The following is a 15,840-nucleotide window of genomic DNA, read 5'->3' as shown; positions in this document are numbered from 1 at the left end:
CTGTTTCAGAGCTTGACAAGCAGAGCAAGGGAGACTCTTGGTTTCTACCCCCTCTGAGGGAAGGGCAGCACGGTCAGCACCGTGCCCTTGGCAGCCAAACACTATCAGGCACTCTGTGACCCAGCCTCTGCTGTCCTCTGGGAGCAGAGACGAGGCCACGTACAGCAAAGGCATTACTTAGCAGACACTGATTACTGAGGAACACCACTGATTGCTGCTTCTGTTGTTTCTCACTGGCTTTTCAACTTCATACAAAAAATAATGATTTAGAAGACAAGAACCCATCCGTTTCATGAAAGACCCATTATCTTGCCGTCTATATATTTAGTAATAATCCTGAGGTGTCAGTTTATTATGCATTTTTCCCAGCCTCCCATAACCCTCACATGCAATATCCTTGCCAATTATTCAGGCACTATTATTAAGTTGCCAGTGTTAGGTTTGCACAACAAACATGACAAGATTTCAGATATTAATATTCATTACCTCTCTACAAAAATCTTAAGGACTATTTACATTTCTTCAGAAACTAATTTCTTAATTCTCTTAACGTATCTTCATCCCTAAATTTTCTCTTAATTGTCTTCATTACTGTGTTTCATAACTTACTCATTTTTGAGAGCAGCAAAATAATTTAGACACTGGAGGAGAATGAGCATCTAGTTCATTATAGCCTGGGTCCTCAGAAAAATTAGAGAGGGCTAATCAGTGCTTCAGACGCTGTTCCCTCCTCATATCTTGGACAGACTGCCCAAGTCTTGCTGCTCTGTAAGAGAGCCAACCAAAATAAAGGTTCCTGCACCAGAGCCCTTTCATACCCCACACCTGCACAGCAGCCCAAACCCATCTTTACCGGCACTGCCAGCTTTGCAGCGAAGCAAGGAACTTCTGGGCATGTGTTCAAATTGGTTTTTGCTTTTTTAAGAGCTTGGTCAGTTCTAAGCTAGAAGTAGGTCAGTAGCTGAATACATCCTACAGCAAGATTTGCCAGAGCTCCTGTAACTAAACCAAGTCAGCAGCAGTGTGCTTACCCTCCACTGAGAATAAACTCTGAAAGCAGGATAAATGAAGAGAAAATAGAGATTATATAGGCTTCCCCAGCACCCTACAGAGAACCTTCTAGGTTTACAAGATTAAACCTGAAGCGGACCCCTAGCATTCAGCTACTTCACCAAAAAACAGGCTGTAGTACACTTTTCAGCACAGAAGTCTCATGAGGCTAAATGAAGACTGCAAATAAAATCACTGTTTTAATCCTCAAATAACCTTGTAACCCAAAATACTACTATGCTGTGTGAGTTTTAAGAAGTAAGAAGTTTGTATGTGTGCTGAGGTATTATTCAAACAGGGTAAATACTGATTCCCACAAAGTAACTGGCAAAGATAAATGGCTTTTCAAACATCATTGGGAGATTATCATCTTCACTACAAATGTACAAAAACATTTCACAATTACAAATGGAAAGAGCAAAGGGAATGAATACAAAGTTTACAACTGATACTTATTTTTATCCTTTTACACACGAAGCCTGTGAATGATGATTTCATACATTCTGAATATCTGATTCTTAAATTTAGCACAGTGACAGCAGACTCCTACATTGAAATGCTTGTGCTGCTCGTGCCGTGCACTGAATGCTTCAGCATTCCTGTAACCTTTATAAGCTGCTACTGCAAAGTTCAGTCATTTCCTTGCATGCATTTCATTATAATAAAAACACTCTAGAACAAGGACTGGAATGGCAGTAATTCCCGGAAACTGAAGACTTAAGAAGACAACTTCCAGATTAATGAGAAGATTAACATCCATCTCTCTGAACAAGTCAAAGGATCTTCTGACAAGGTTGCTTGCAAAAGTTTAGTCTGTCCTCACCCAGGTCTATCTTTGGTTACATTACACTCTGATTTCTGTGGGGTTGAAACTAGGTTTTTATATACCAATGCCTGAAATACACAAGATACTTGCAAATTTCCCTGAGGTACCTTCAGGGACACATTTGGGAAGACAGGGCAAGTTAACCTGTGCACCTCTCATTTTTTAAAAAAGCAGGGAGATTTGGATGCATGTACAGAGAATAGAAGTTTCCCAAAATCCAGTGCTGCCATACACAGAAATGACATCACAAGCTGACATCACTCACTGCAGGTCTGGCAGCAGCTTAAGCAGACATTCAAAGCCAAACCTCAGAGCTTGCTTAGAAATGGCAACATTTATAGTTCTTAAACTACAATAGGAAATAAAATCTCAAATTAACAATATCTTTTTCTCTTATCCATGGTATCCAATAAGCCCGAAATTCTTCTGGCATCAGCTACCCTGACAGGATCTTAGCAACAATTCCCATTCACATCACAGTACAAGAGGCTCTGAAACCACAGCAAAGAGAAGAGGAACAAAGCATGGGTTCTGCAGTACGTACATTCTGGTGGAAGTCTGTTCTTTCTAAAAGCAAGCCTTTCAGTTTTCTTTCTGCTTTCTGCCAAACTAAACAGGACTCCGTAAACATACTGACGCACTGGCCTATACAGGAGAGCAGCAGGAGGCAAGTCTTTGTTGGCTTCATCTTCTATAGAAACGGCGATTTTGATTTCACCCTTTGGCATGAAAGAAAGCAGAGAAATATGACATGTTACAGTGAACAAAAAGCACTTAGGTATGCACGGGAACCCAATCCAACCCTAATACACATGTCAGCTAGTCAAGACAAATGTGATTCAGTAATAAAGTGGATCTCAGCTCGGGGAAGGATTAACCCAGCCTGCCTCATTTCCTCCAGGTTCTGCTGCTTTCCTCTTTCCCTTCTCCATCACACACATATTTGTTTGTCTGGACTAGCTACATGTGAGGATTAACTAAATATTGTACTTTTAATACAGGCACTTGAAAAAACAGTACACATGGAAATAGAGCAACATGCTTTTAGACAGCCAAAGCACATCTGAAGCTGATCTACATTTCAGGCAGTTATTTCAAAAAATATTCATGCTGTCTAAAAACACCAGTCTTTCCTGCAGGATTTGAAACAATATTGGGGACTCAATGTCAAAAACAATGCATGAGCACACCTGGACAAAACCACCTATCTGGGAATTACTCGAGTAAGGTGGGGTTTGAATACATGTATGCAAAAATTTAGCGTTTTATACCTTTTAAGAAAAAAGCATGAAAGAACCTTCCAACATTTTCTCTCAAAACAGCAACATTGTTTTCTATAACTGCATATCCAAACATGTTAGGATATTCTTGGAGAAAAACTGACTGCACTGCCCCCAAAAATCAACCTTTATTTTTAACACTGACAAGAAAACACTCCATTGTGCTACTTTCTCTTAAAAAAAAAAAAAAAAACTATTTAAACTATCTTAGTAATGAATCCTGAAGGTGACACCTTGAAGTGATTACATTAGGACATTGTCAGGTTTAACTCAGACAAAACTACCTTAGGTTTAAGGTTGTGTCTAAAAGGTCTCTCTCAGTAATAGCAACATAACCTGGAACACGTGCCCATTTCTAAAGAATCCCCATAATTCCACCACAAGGTTCAACAGCTCTGCACTAGGGTCACAGAGACCCTCTGCAGCTCCAGGCTGAGCCAGAGGGGCTGGGAAGGACCTGGCAGGAAAGGCCCTGGGGGGTGCTGGTGGCAGCAGCTGAACAGGAGCCCAGGTGGGCAAGAAGGACCAGGGCACCCAGGCCTGTTCCAGCCATGGTGGGGCAGCAGGACCAGGGCAGTGCCCATCCCCTGTGCTGGGCACTGGTGAAGCCCCACCTCAGCTCCTGGGGTCAGTTTTGGGCTCCTCACAACAAGAATGACCTTGAGGGGCTGGAGCATGTCCAGAGAAGGGAATGGAGCTGGGAAGGGGCTGACGGAACTGGGAAAGGGGCTCAGCCTGGAGAAAAGGAGGCTCAGGGGGACCTCGTGGCTCTGCACAACTCCCTGACAGGAGGGGGCAGCCAGGGGGGGTGAGCTCTGCTTCCAGGAACAAAGGATAGGACAAAGGAAATGGCTTTAGGTGGCAGTGGTGGAGTCCCCCTCTCTGGAGGGATTTAAAAGCCATGTAGATGGGGACATGGTTCAGTGGTGGCCTTGGCAGTGCTGGGTTAGCAGTCGTACTCAATGATCTTAAAGATCTTTTCTAACCTAAATGATTCTGTGATTCTGTGACTAAACATCAAGTAGTATTTAAACATGCTAAAAATATTTGGCTGTGCAAAGTGTGAAACAGACCTGATATCAATGGTCTTCACAGACCTTTTGATTCTTCACTTCTCTTTGACAAAAAAGTGTAAGAACATGACAGCAACATGAGCTGTGGTACTAAACAAACAAATGGGAAATAGGAAATCCAAACCTCAACCCCGATGCAGTAACTTTTAGTTTGATGGATCTCAGACCTGCCTGCAGTCCTTATTGTCCTGACAACGATTTTTAAGGTGAATAAAGGTTAACAGGAATGGGGACAGTGCCATTTTGCTAGCTGCTGGTACAAAAGGGATTTCTTAGAGCTGCTGTGTTTCTTTTGGGGCCAGCTATCAGCAATGGGAGGGATCAGATGGGAGGGAAAACAATCTCAGTACTTCAGAACACTGAAAATAGAAAAGACTTGGCACAGACACCAAAGCACATACACTGGAATTTTTAGATGGAAATGAACTCTGCATAAACATACACACAGAGACATATACACCCATGCATAGAGATATATGAATATCTGCATATAGTTGGGGAAAAAAAAATCAATTTTGTAAATAAATGCTTCTAATTATCGTAACCTCATATTTATTGGAACAATGTACCAGATCAGTGGTTAGAAAACCGGGGGAAAACTGGTTCAAAAGACTGAAAAGGGACCAGAACTTAGAGCATAAAAAACAATGTAAAAATCTGATACTCTTTAGCCAGAAATGCCAGGACAATTATCTTCACAGAATCATTATCTCACAGTACCTCATTTTAAAATGTCATACCTTAGTTAGGACATGAAAGATGTAGGGATACATTAACCCCTTCTTGTGCCTGTGCTCTGCCACTCGTAATACTTCAGGTGCTACCGGAGGTAATGGAGGGGTAGTAATATCCATGTGGTTTCTGGTGGGCATGGACAACAGGCATGGGATTTGTGGATTACTGGTTTGATTCCCTTTGACATCAGCTGCCTGACTTCCTGAAGAAGCACTAGAGGAACCTTCTGCCTGTAACAGAACATACAAAATAAAGTGCTTTGGATGTATCCAGAAACATACCAGGAGATCAGCCAAGAGAAACAGCAAACTTCCTCCCTCACCCCCAATGAAAACAGTAAATCCTCGCATCACGCCGTTGCAGTGTGTAGAATACATTATCCAAAGCTGGCTGCAAGGTTTTCAGGAAATAGAAACCTTCAGCCATTGTCTGCTAGTAGAACCAAATTACTATGAAAATAAATATTACGATAAAACTTTTAATTTATTAACAGCAACAATAATTGCTATTTTTAAAAAAAATTTTAACTGCATAATGCAGAAGTGGACTGATGGCCTTTTAATGACCTATGAATGGCCTCTCAACTCAGTATTTCCAAGATACTCCCAACTCAATGTGTTAACTGACAGCCACATAGTCTGTAATTTATCTAGACTTCCATAAACATAGCCCTTCTCAGCTTGCAATTCTAGACAAAACAGGGAAAATAACATAGTTCAATTGAGTAACATGTAAAATACACAGTGTCCAAACTCAAAAGCCTGGTAAATGTTGTTGGTTTTTATGGTTGGTTGAGGTTTTTTTGTAACATAAAAGCTCTTTTGTCTGAGAAGATTGTAAGAGAAAATGGCAAAGTTTTCTGACTGAAAGATTAAAGTGGCATTCTATTCCAGTTCTAGAAATGCAGTCCATAAACTTACGGGAAAAATATGATACATAAAAATATACTGTAAACCTCCCAGCCTTTATAAGGATTTATGTTGATTTCTCATGGATATGAAAAAAAAAAAAAAATTAGAGTTCATTCCTAAAAATCCTGGTCTTCAAAACTGAAAGCTGGTTTTAGCTTAAGAGCTCATGTTAGTTTCATGCCTACAAATTATTATAGCAATAGTAAAAACTTTTAAGACCAAAATTTGATCACTTGATGATACATCATGCATGAGTATTTTCACAATATGTGTAAAGAAGTTCACATGCTTCCTAAGACTTGAAAAGCAAAGCTGAAACAGAAATGGCCAAAGCATGAAATCCCACAGAACACGTTAACATAAAAAATAGGCCCGAACAAGCTCAGGTGGCTCCCTTCAGACCCATGAAAAATACAAACCTGCATGCAAACAACAAAAAACCCCACACTACTTCCAAAAAATCTTCTACAGAAAGGTGTAGGTAGTAAAAACAGGCTCTAGCAAGATATCAAAGGGAAACCTTGTTTTCAGATGACACTTTAATCACAGAGCCAAAGAGGATGCTATTGAAAGATTGTATTTTAGTTGGCAATATGGACTTCATGTGAGTTATAAAAATGAAAATATATAGATGAAATGGTTAAAACCTGTAAACCAGAACACTCCCAACACCACATGCTAACACCAAATGCTTTCATAGCACAGCTTTATTAAATCTGTGTTATAGTATCAAATATTTCTATATCAGGTTAAAGACTTCTGTCCCTGTCTTCTACTACCCCAACAACTGTAAGTCACCAATAGTGAACCACAGCGAGAAGTTTACAGAACTATCAATTACTGGGGGCACACAGGGAAGAAAGAAGACAAAAAACCCCACATGACAGCAATGCTTTCCCCGACTGCACTACCCAGTTTCTTCCTGCATCTGCTCCAGCAATATTCCAACACCTAAGCTGAGGAAACACCACAGTTAAAAGGGGATTTTTTTCTTTAGAAATATGCATCCACCCAAATGAGAGGAGCTTACCTTTGTCATGTAGAATCACACTGTGAGATAACTGCAAGGAATTTTGACATTTAAGTCAAGGAAAGGAATGTCAAGACTGCTGCTACCTGCCTGATCTTAGCTGGATTTTCAGGACTTTACCTCAGAAATTCACACAGCTCACTCGGTTGAAATCTTCATAGAATCACAGATTGGAAGGGACCTTTGAGACCATCTCATTCCACCCCTGCCATGGGCAAGGACACTTCCACTATCCCAGGCTGCTCCAAGCCCCGTCCAACCCAGCCTCGGACACTTCCAGGGATGGGGCAGCTTCTCTGGGCAACTTCTTAAGGAAGTTCAACCTCTTTTTTCAGTCATTAATGTTCACCTCTCTAGGAAATAAGTTCATTTACCAAACGTACTCACAATCCTTCCTGTTGTGCTCAGCAGATACTTCTGCCTTCTCCTGCTACTGAGGGCTGAAGAAGTGGTTTAATAATATTAAAAAAACTAGGCAAGTAAAGCTCAGGAGCATTAATACATTAAACAGGATATGTTTAAGTCAGCCTGCGTGCACACATCCATTGGAAAGTTTAACAAGTGCTTGTACAGCTCTGGCTCGGTGTGGGGGCTGTCCATGGGAAAGGACACGCTCAGGGCTGCGGGGACCCACAGGGCTGCACACACACGGCCCAGCCCAGCAGAGAAGAAAGGGATGTAATAGGTCAAATTAGCATTTGCATACGGTGACTAATACCCAGGCAGACACAGCTATCCTACAGGCATAGCCTGTAGAAATAATAATCGCTGACGGATGAAATCATCCACTTGATATTTTAAGCACAAAAGCCCAAGTTTACTGGAATTCTTATGCCAAAAAGTACAGGGAAAATGTTGTTTGTTTACAGTGTAACTAACTCAAGATCAGGTTTTTTTTGACAGAGTTAACAGTTGGTATACAGCTCCACCATCAAGGCACAGAGATATTAAGTGCAAATGCTCTGAATATTCTTTCCAAACACAGCTCAAACTTGGCATAGAGACCACCATATTCTTGATAGAACAGTGGTTTGAAATCTTAAATTTAATAATGATAAATCTTTATGATGGGCTTACCTAGCCCATCCTTACCTAGTTAAGCAGCAACACTAACTGGTCCCACAGAGCTACTTTAACAAGTATTATGTGAAATTCCTACCATGTGGTTATAAAGGACTTTTAACTCCTCAGCTGAGCTCTAGTACACCTGCAGTGGCCTGTGGCTAACACTGATGGTGTCAGAGCTGTGCTTACTGCACTGTGGGTTACAGGACGTGGACTCTGACTCCACGGACACCCAGACTGTTACATTCCTTCCTCAAAGTCCAACATGCACTACTGGAAACCCAGGGAGCAACATCTGAGGGTGAGATAGTTGGCTAAGGGCCAAACAAAGTTATTGATTTGTTCCTGGTTTGTATCTAGCATTTTTTTACACATCCTATTTAATGTTTGTTTTTATGTATATACTCCCTTGGAAACCTCCCTCCTGTACTCTAAAGCTGTTGTTTTGTAATTCACAAAGAAGTGTAAAGGTTTGCACTAAATACTATGGATCAATATTGGAAATCCTCCCCCAAATTTGCTGTAAAGCTTTAACACAAAGTAATAAACTGTGATGTTTGGAATTTAAGGAAATACCTTTGTTTGGTCTCCCAGCTCTCCACGTGTTTGACCTTCTGACTGGGTTCCCGGTTTTTCCCAGCCTATTTTGTTCCCACTGACATGGCTGAAGGACAGCAGAAAGAAAAACATTATACTAAAATGCAGTTTGAGAGACAATGAAATAAATCCTTGGTGTCTGTGACTGGAATTTTGGGCAAGACATTCTGATTTTAAGGGATGCTTTCTATTAAAAATGTCCATTTGCACGAGTCTTCAAAAAAATTTCTGACATTCACATTAGGTTCCTTTGCAAAGTTGCATTATCCCCAAATTTAGGAAGTGTAAACACTACAAGTTCAGTGAAGTTCCACAGCTTTTAGCTTCTGAAATTTTAATGAATTATACTGTGAAGTAGGAAGATTTTTTACACAATGTAAAGGACTGGAAGGCTTTATGACATTTACCAAAACCTCACTCTCTCAATAAAACATAAGGGCAGAAGAGAAAAAAACACCCAACACTATTTGGTTTTGGATTCCTGATTAAGGAACACGGCAGTGAGATTGAACCATGCACACGTCTGCAGTCATAGTGACCCAAAACTATCTTTTTAAGGTCTATCATATCACTAATTTGCAGACTTCTGCAGGGCCAGGAGTTGGACTTCAATGATGCTTCTGGGTCCCTTCCAACTCAGGGTATTCTATGATTGATTCTATAATTCTTACTTTCAGGATACAGGTAAACGATTTTGAAAGTAAATTTATTTTAACAGAAGCTGAGTAAGAGAATATCCTCATGAGAAACTTACTTCACTGCACCCCCATTGCCTTCATCATTGTCAGAGGACGAAGATGTAGAAGAGGCAGGAAAATAGGTTGAATCCACATGATTAGGGCTCCCGCTCTGGGCTGGATTGATTGGAGAAGACCGTTCATACAATGGTGTGTGTTTTCCTTCGTGAGGAATGTTACTGTAGTTGTTCTGCTCAGACAGACTTTTTCCACCTGTTTCCAAGGTGATGGCTGGCTCAGAGAGGCTGTATGGGTATGGACCCTGCCCTTGGGCCCCACCCTGACTGGACATCTGCTGGGCCTAAAATAAAGGGATCTCTCTTGAGTGAAGTCAAATAAGGCTTTGCTTTTAAAACAAAATACATTCTTTAATCAAGCAGCCTTTTCCAAATGTATGCATTAAAACTCAGCCATCTTGAGCATCCACAAAAACTGTTCTACCAGAGTCTTTAGCACCACTTTAGTTCCAGATTTAAAATTCAGTCAGTGACTGCCCACTCTAAAAAAGCTGGCTCCACCTTTCCCACCTGGATTCCAGTTTGCTGAGCACAGCAGGCTTCTCCCAGGGAGCAGGGCAGAAGCCACACTTACCACAGGTTTTGCTTGTAGTGAGGTCTGTGGAATGTTAAGCATCTGAGAAGGAACATATGGTGGCACTATCCCAGGCATACCAAACTGATTCGGTCTGGCTGCTGTATTGCAGGGGAGGAGGGGAAAAGAGAAGGAAAAAAAAACCAAACTAAAAAACCAAACACTCATGAAAACACTCAGTATTTGACACAAATGTTATCCTGTTTGTCCTTTTGCTTCTATGGTTTATTTATTCTTGTTCTGTTAGCATTACTGTTTTCTCCTTTGTCTTTAAGTCAGTTTTATTCATTTTTGCCTTTCAATAAAAATACTTTGTAGCTGGTGAAGGGTATTTTATGTGTTTCACCTTCTTTCAGGTCTTTGTATCTCTCATTGCTGCACATTCCTATTCTACCTGGGAATCAAAGGCAGCTTACAAGAAAAAAAAGCCCCCAAGAGATGTCACAACGAAGATGCTGCCAACGTCACGCAGATGCAGAATGCTGGCATTTTGTCATTTGAGTATTTGACCTAGGGGAGCCTCTAAACCCTTTAATGCAGGTCTTTGGATGTAAATAAAGACCTCCCACACCCTCAAAAAGAGCAGGAAAAATCGGTGTCAGTCTACCAGTATGGTAACTGAAGATCTTTAGAAAATTTCAGCTAAAATGACATTTTAGTGTTAAGATTGGGGCATGAGTAGGAAATCCTGTGATCACACATTTTAATTTTTAAGCCTGAGAATAATCTGCAACACCACAACAACGTGTGGCTGCAATTTAAGCAGGTTTGTTATGACATCAAAAAATCTAAGACTATAAAGGGATTTCTGAAACATGTCAGCAAGGCCAGTGAGAAACAGTAAATATGTTTTAATGGCCAGAAAGAGGTCCTGTCCTCGTGAATGCAAATGGACACCAGACTTCAGTTGTTCACAGCATCATTCTCTCAAGTGTCCCAATGCCAGAATGGATGCTGCAATAGCCAAGAAGAAAAGTAAACCAGGTTGTTCTCTTCTGGGGCAAGAACACAACCTCAGCATATATCCTATAAAAACCCTCTTCTGAAACCTCATCTTCGAGGGTCAATGAGAATTGCCAGAAGATACAAACACTTTTGTAGATGCTGCCACCAATACAATTTCTGATTTAGGGTTATTCCAGGTGTTAGTTAACACAAAAAGCCTGGCTGCTGTCATTACTTACCTAGGTAATGTGGTGGATGAAATGGCATAGGTTTATTAGTTGCTGAGTAATAAGCAACCGCTCTCTTAAACCGAGTAACTTTGTCATCTGTTCTAGACTGAAAAAAAAAAAAGATCTGTCAGAAGCACATCCAGGTTTGTCACCTGTAGGTCAGTACAGGGCTGTACAGTAGCTATGTACACCATATCTCAGGATTAATGCCTAGGGACCCTCAAGGGCTGCAGCACTGCTCCAATACAAGAAATGTTATGTCAACCCATGTAAGGGTGAAGTTTAAACATTCAGTCTTTATGTACAGCTGATTCTCAAAGGCAGTGCACACAGCTAGGCTACAAACCCCTCTGGTCATCAAGAATTTAAAGCACTGAGGGTAAACACAGTATTTTCACCCTCAGAAAGCATGGAACATGAAATTAGAATAGCTGAGCCACTGCAAACACCAATAGATTCCTATTATCAACTGATCAAATCACTATTTTATCAAGTGCAATTCTTCAACACAAATGTACAGCAAAATTGATTTAAAAAAGGAAGCAAGACAGTATTTGGCTTTACCTGTGAATGCTGGAAAACATCTTTTGCTATGGCATCCAAATCAGTGGTGTCCTGAATGTTGCGGACGTAGTCGGCTACGGCTTTGATCACTACGTCGCACGGCGGTAAAACTAACTGGTGAGCACGTACCTGCGCGGGCAAACACGGCAGCGTGAGCACGGAGCGGGCACACGGCACACAGCTGAACCCTCCCTTGCTGACAACACCTTCAACAAATTCCCTGCTGCCACACTTACTATCTAACTACTTTTGGGCCTTCCACTTTGTTTTTAAGACTTCACCTTAAAAAGGGACTCATCAATTGCAACACATTTATATATACGTGAAACCTCACCTCTATGTAAAGACCTGCTGGTTAAGTATCAGCCCCAACACCAAACAAGGTTAACAATGCTGATTCTTTCACTGCTTTCTAGTTGCACATTTCCCCCAGTACAAAATGTTTCATCCAATTCATCATGAACCATAATCTTCATCACACATTCACATATATATGGCGGGAAATATTTTGACACAGTTTATTTTCTGAGTGTAAAGTGATAGCAGAACTGATGAAAAAGACCCACTGGAAACCCTGGACTTCCACCTCAGCATTCAACTGGTTCCTCCTGAAAATAAATCATGACTTGGCCTATGATTATGGGAATGGCTGCTCTTATGTGCCCCATGTAATCCTACGTGGGGAACAGAAGCTTCAGGCCAAGGAACCATTCTGGACCTCTGTAAAATTCCAGGCAGGAAGCAGTGCTGCCAGCTGGGTCTGAAGAACTCCTCAACCATCGGCAGCCTCTGCTCCCATCCCGAGTGCTGCACATGCTCACAGGGCCAGGAACGAGGTCTCCAAATACATGTCCTACATTCTAGAGGAAGCCTGAGCAATTCCTAAAAATTCTGGCTGGAACCTCTGCACAATTCTGAAGCACTCTGCCTGGGTCTATAGGGGCAGCTAGGTTTTTGCTTTTAACATCTTTTAACCTGTTTGCAAAATTCAGCGATTCAAAACTTGAGAGATCACTATTATGATTTAATACTTCTATTTTTAAGATATAAAAAAATTTGAAAAATCTTTGTGTCCTTACTGCGTTCTACACAGAGAGATCATACTTTACTAGAAAATAGCGCAATTCAGTCTTGTCAGAAATATTTAAGCAAAATTCTGATTAATACTTCATTAGTTTTATCTTTGAAAATTTAAAACCTGTACCACAACTCCTTTTCATTTTATACAGAGTCTACCATATGTGATTATTTTCTTCCCTGCCCTTATTTGATCTACTTATGATGCAATTTCTTACACTGTCCTCTTCATATTTAGGCCACAGAATTTTTGCCAGATTCCCATTTTTATTAATTTCCTTCTCCTAATGTCTACTTTTTACAAATGTCAGGATATTCATTCTATATCTGGTCATTCTCTACCAGAGATGAGCTCTGTATTTTATAAGCCTAAATTAAACATAGAAACAGAATGGTTAAGGGATCTTAAAGCCCATCCAGTGCCATCTTCGCCATGGGCAGGGACACCTTCCACTGTCCCAGGCTGCTCCAAGCCCCATCCAGCCTGGCCTTGGGCACTGCCAGGGATCCAGGGGCAGCCACAGCTGCTCTGGGCACCCTGTGCCAGGGCCTGCCCACCCTCACAGGGAAGAATTTCTTTCTAAAAACTAACCTAAACCTGCTCTCCTTCAGTTTAAGACCATTCCCCCATGTTCTGTCACTCCACTCCCTTGTGAAAAGTGAGCAGTTAAGAACAGTTCTGTTCAGTGTAGTCAGTGGCAGGGTAAGTATTTCTATCTCAGACACTAAAATCTAAGTTTACACTAGTGTGCACTCTGAATATATACAATACTAAATATAGATCACACTCACATGTAAGCTTAGAGTCACAAACATTGATGATAGAATTTTGCCCACATTTTGCCAGAAGAAGGATAAGATTTTCCTCTCCCTGGTAATCCAAGTCAGTTGGTGAACACCTCCCATATTCCTTGTATGTGTAACAATTACCCATCTCTAAAAGCAGCTGAATCATTCCGTGGCTGTGTCATGCTGGATGTGCTCTCTGCAGAGCCCTTGCAGAAACCCTGCACTGCTCCCTGAGTGTTCCTGCAATCTCTGCTTGGAAACACAGTGGATGACAGAAGTAAGCAATCTCCCATTAATTTATGTGATCTCCATGATGGCAATACTGAATAAACCATATAAAGCTGGCATCAAGAGAAGACATCACATCACTCTGGCACTAACATTCAGCTCAGGCCCTGACGTATGAAGTGAGGCCTATCAAGGGCTCTCTTCGCACGTCGCTCCCATTTAGCTGCCTATAAACAGCCTCAAGATCTTACTGGAGCATACTCTTAAATCCTGAAGTGAGGCCTTCTGGAAGTATGCTTTACAGATCTAGAGACATTTCACGTATTTGGATTTTCTTTTCTTCTGTTTCAAAGACATCCAGTGCAGATGTGAGAACATCCTCAATACTAAGAGTATCATAACCTACACTACACAGAAGTCTGAAATGAAAATGGTGAAATAAGAAGTACTTTCCTGAGATTAAAGAATAAAATATATTTCTATTCATTTCAGAACTTTCCAGAAATCCAAAACTGTAGATTTTGTACTGGATCATAAAGAATGTTTCTAATCCTGCGTGCATTAAAATACAAGCTAAGTCTTACTGCATGTTAGGGATAGGAAAAATTCAGACTTGCAGCAGAAGTTACAGAGCACGTGCTGGTGGTTCAAACTTACTTTTAGTGTCACACAAAGCATTTCAGAGCAAAAGCAGCAACATGTTTTACCAATTTCTCATTAGAAGTTACTTTTTTCCCTTATCCTCTGGAGAAAAGTTTCAGACAAGCAACAACATGGAAAATCAATTGTGGAAGGCAAACATGGGGGTGGGTCCCACACATGCAGGCAATCAGGTTGGAGAGCTTACACCTGAGAAAGGCCCAGTCTCTTTGCTAGTTGTAAAAGGACTCCTTCAGTTTGTGACAGAGCACTGACAAAAATCACAAGTCACTTATCTGTGCACTCTGAAAAGACTAAGTGGGGAAAGGCCATGCATTCTATAGAAATAATTGTCAAAATGAGAGGCAGAGTAACATTACAAACACAGAAGCAACAAGACAAAATATCTTGGGTTTGACAAAATAAACCTGCGAAAATGCTTTTTTGGAAGAGAACAGACTCACATAAGCACAACTCCACGGGATGACTAGGATAGTGTAGAAGGTACCTAAGCTACACCTGGGAAGAGCTCCCCAACTCTGGGAACACCCCAGCTGCCCACTGTCTTCAGAAGCAAAGCCTGTAGAGACTAATCAACTAGTCATTTACCACTGTGCCTGCTGGCAACAGATAATTGGTTCAGTTTCATTTTCAAACAATTAAAAAAGAGACCTCGAACATTCAGTTGCTGTGAGACAACACACAGAGAACATCTTTTTTCCACTGGTGAGTGAAAAGGCTGAAGATATGAAGAGGAACAAGAATTATGTCAGAAAGCAAAGGAGAGAGCAGAAGCACAAGCCAAAGATGTGATACAGACAGACTTCCCTGAGACCTGTGTGACAGCCCAGCACACTCCAAACCTGAGGGCTGGGCTGCCATCCAGAACTCCCTGACAAGCCATAGGGATGAGCCAACGGGAGCCTTCAGAAATTCTATAGCTATAAAAGTGAAGCCTTGCACCTGGGCAGGAATAACCCCTGGCTACTCCACAGGCTGGAGGTGTGCCAAAAGGGACCTGGGGCTGGAAGGCAGCAGCAAACTGAACAGGAGCCAGCAGGGTGCACCCTGGGCTGCACAGCAGGAGCACAGCTGGCAAACCCAGGGGTCCCACTCCTCAGTGCACAGCAGATCCACTCCAGAGCACTGCATTCTGTCTGGGGCTCGAGCCACGTGTCCGAACAGTTGAGCTGGTTCTGCAGAAGGCCATCCAGATTGTCAAAGAGGTGGGAACAATTGCTCTGTAAAGACAGGGCTGAGGGAATGGGGCTTATTCAGCGTGGGAAAGACAAGGCTTTGGAAATACAGCCTTCTACTACCCACAGAAAGGTAACTGAGCACACAGAGCCAAGCTCTTCACAGCACTGCATTGTGCAAGAGCAAAAGACACCAGACATAGCCTGAAACAAGAAGGGCTCAGACTGCACACAAGGCAAAGCATCTTCACCGTCGGGACCATCAAACCACAGGGCA

General features: G+C 41.6%; 1 protein-coding gene across 3 annotated transcripts in view; it reads right to left on the bottom strand.

Annotated features, from left to right (window-relative positions):
- The window catches only part of FAM120A (family with sequence similarity 120 member A), a 49,631-nt gene that overhangs the window by 18,688 nt on the left and 15,103 nt on the right, over window positions 1-15,840 (bottom strand). For 2 of the 3 annotated variants that reach the window (XM_069028187.1, XM_069028189.1), the window contains exons 4-10: window positions 11,635-11,763; window positions 11,080-11,176; window positions 9,896-9,996; window positions 9,322-9,605; window positions 8,547-8,634; window positions 4,970-5,194; window positions 2,421-2,595 (exon numbers count right to left, since the gene is read on the bottom strand). In XM_069028187.1, coding sequence (XP_068884288.1) covers window positions 2,421-2,595; window positions 4,970-5,194; window positions 8,547-8,634; window positions 9,322-9,605; window positions 9,896-9,996; window positions 11,080-11,176; window positions 11,635-11,763 — 1,099 coding nt within the window. The remainder of the gene's footprint in view (window positions 1-2,420; window positions 2,596-4,969; window positions 5,195-8,546; window positions 8,635-9,321; window positions 9,606-9,895; window positions 9,997-11,079; window positions 11,177-11,634; window positions 11,764-15,840) is intronic. The other variant, XM_069028188.1, reaches the window with a different exon arrangement.

This window comes from Aphelocoma coerulescens, chromosome 12, assembly GCF_041296385.1.
Source record: "Aphelocoma coerulescens isolate FSJ_1873_10779 chromosome 12, UR_Acoe_1.0, whole genome shotgun sequence".
Lineage (NCBI taxonomy): Eukaryota > Metazoa > Chordata > Aves > Passeriformes > Corvidae > Aphelocoma > Aphelocoma coerulescens.
The sequence above is the reverse complement of the archived record's forward strand: the minus strand, read 5'-3'. Positions and strand labels throughout refer to the sequence as shown.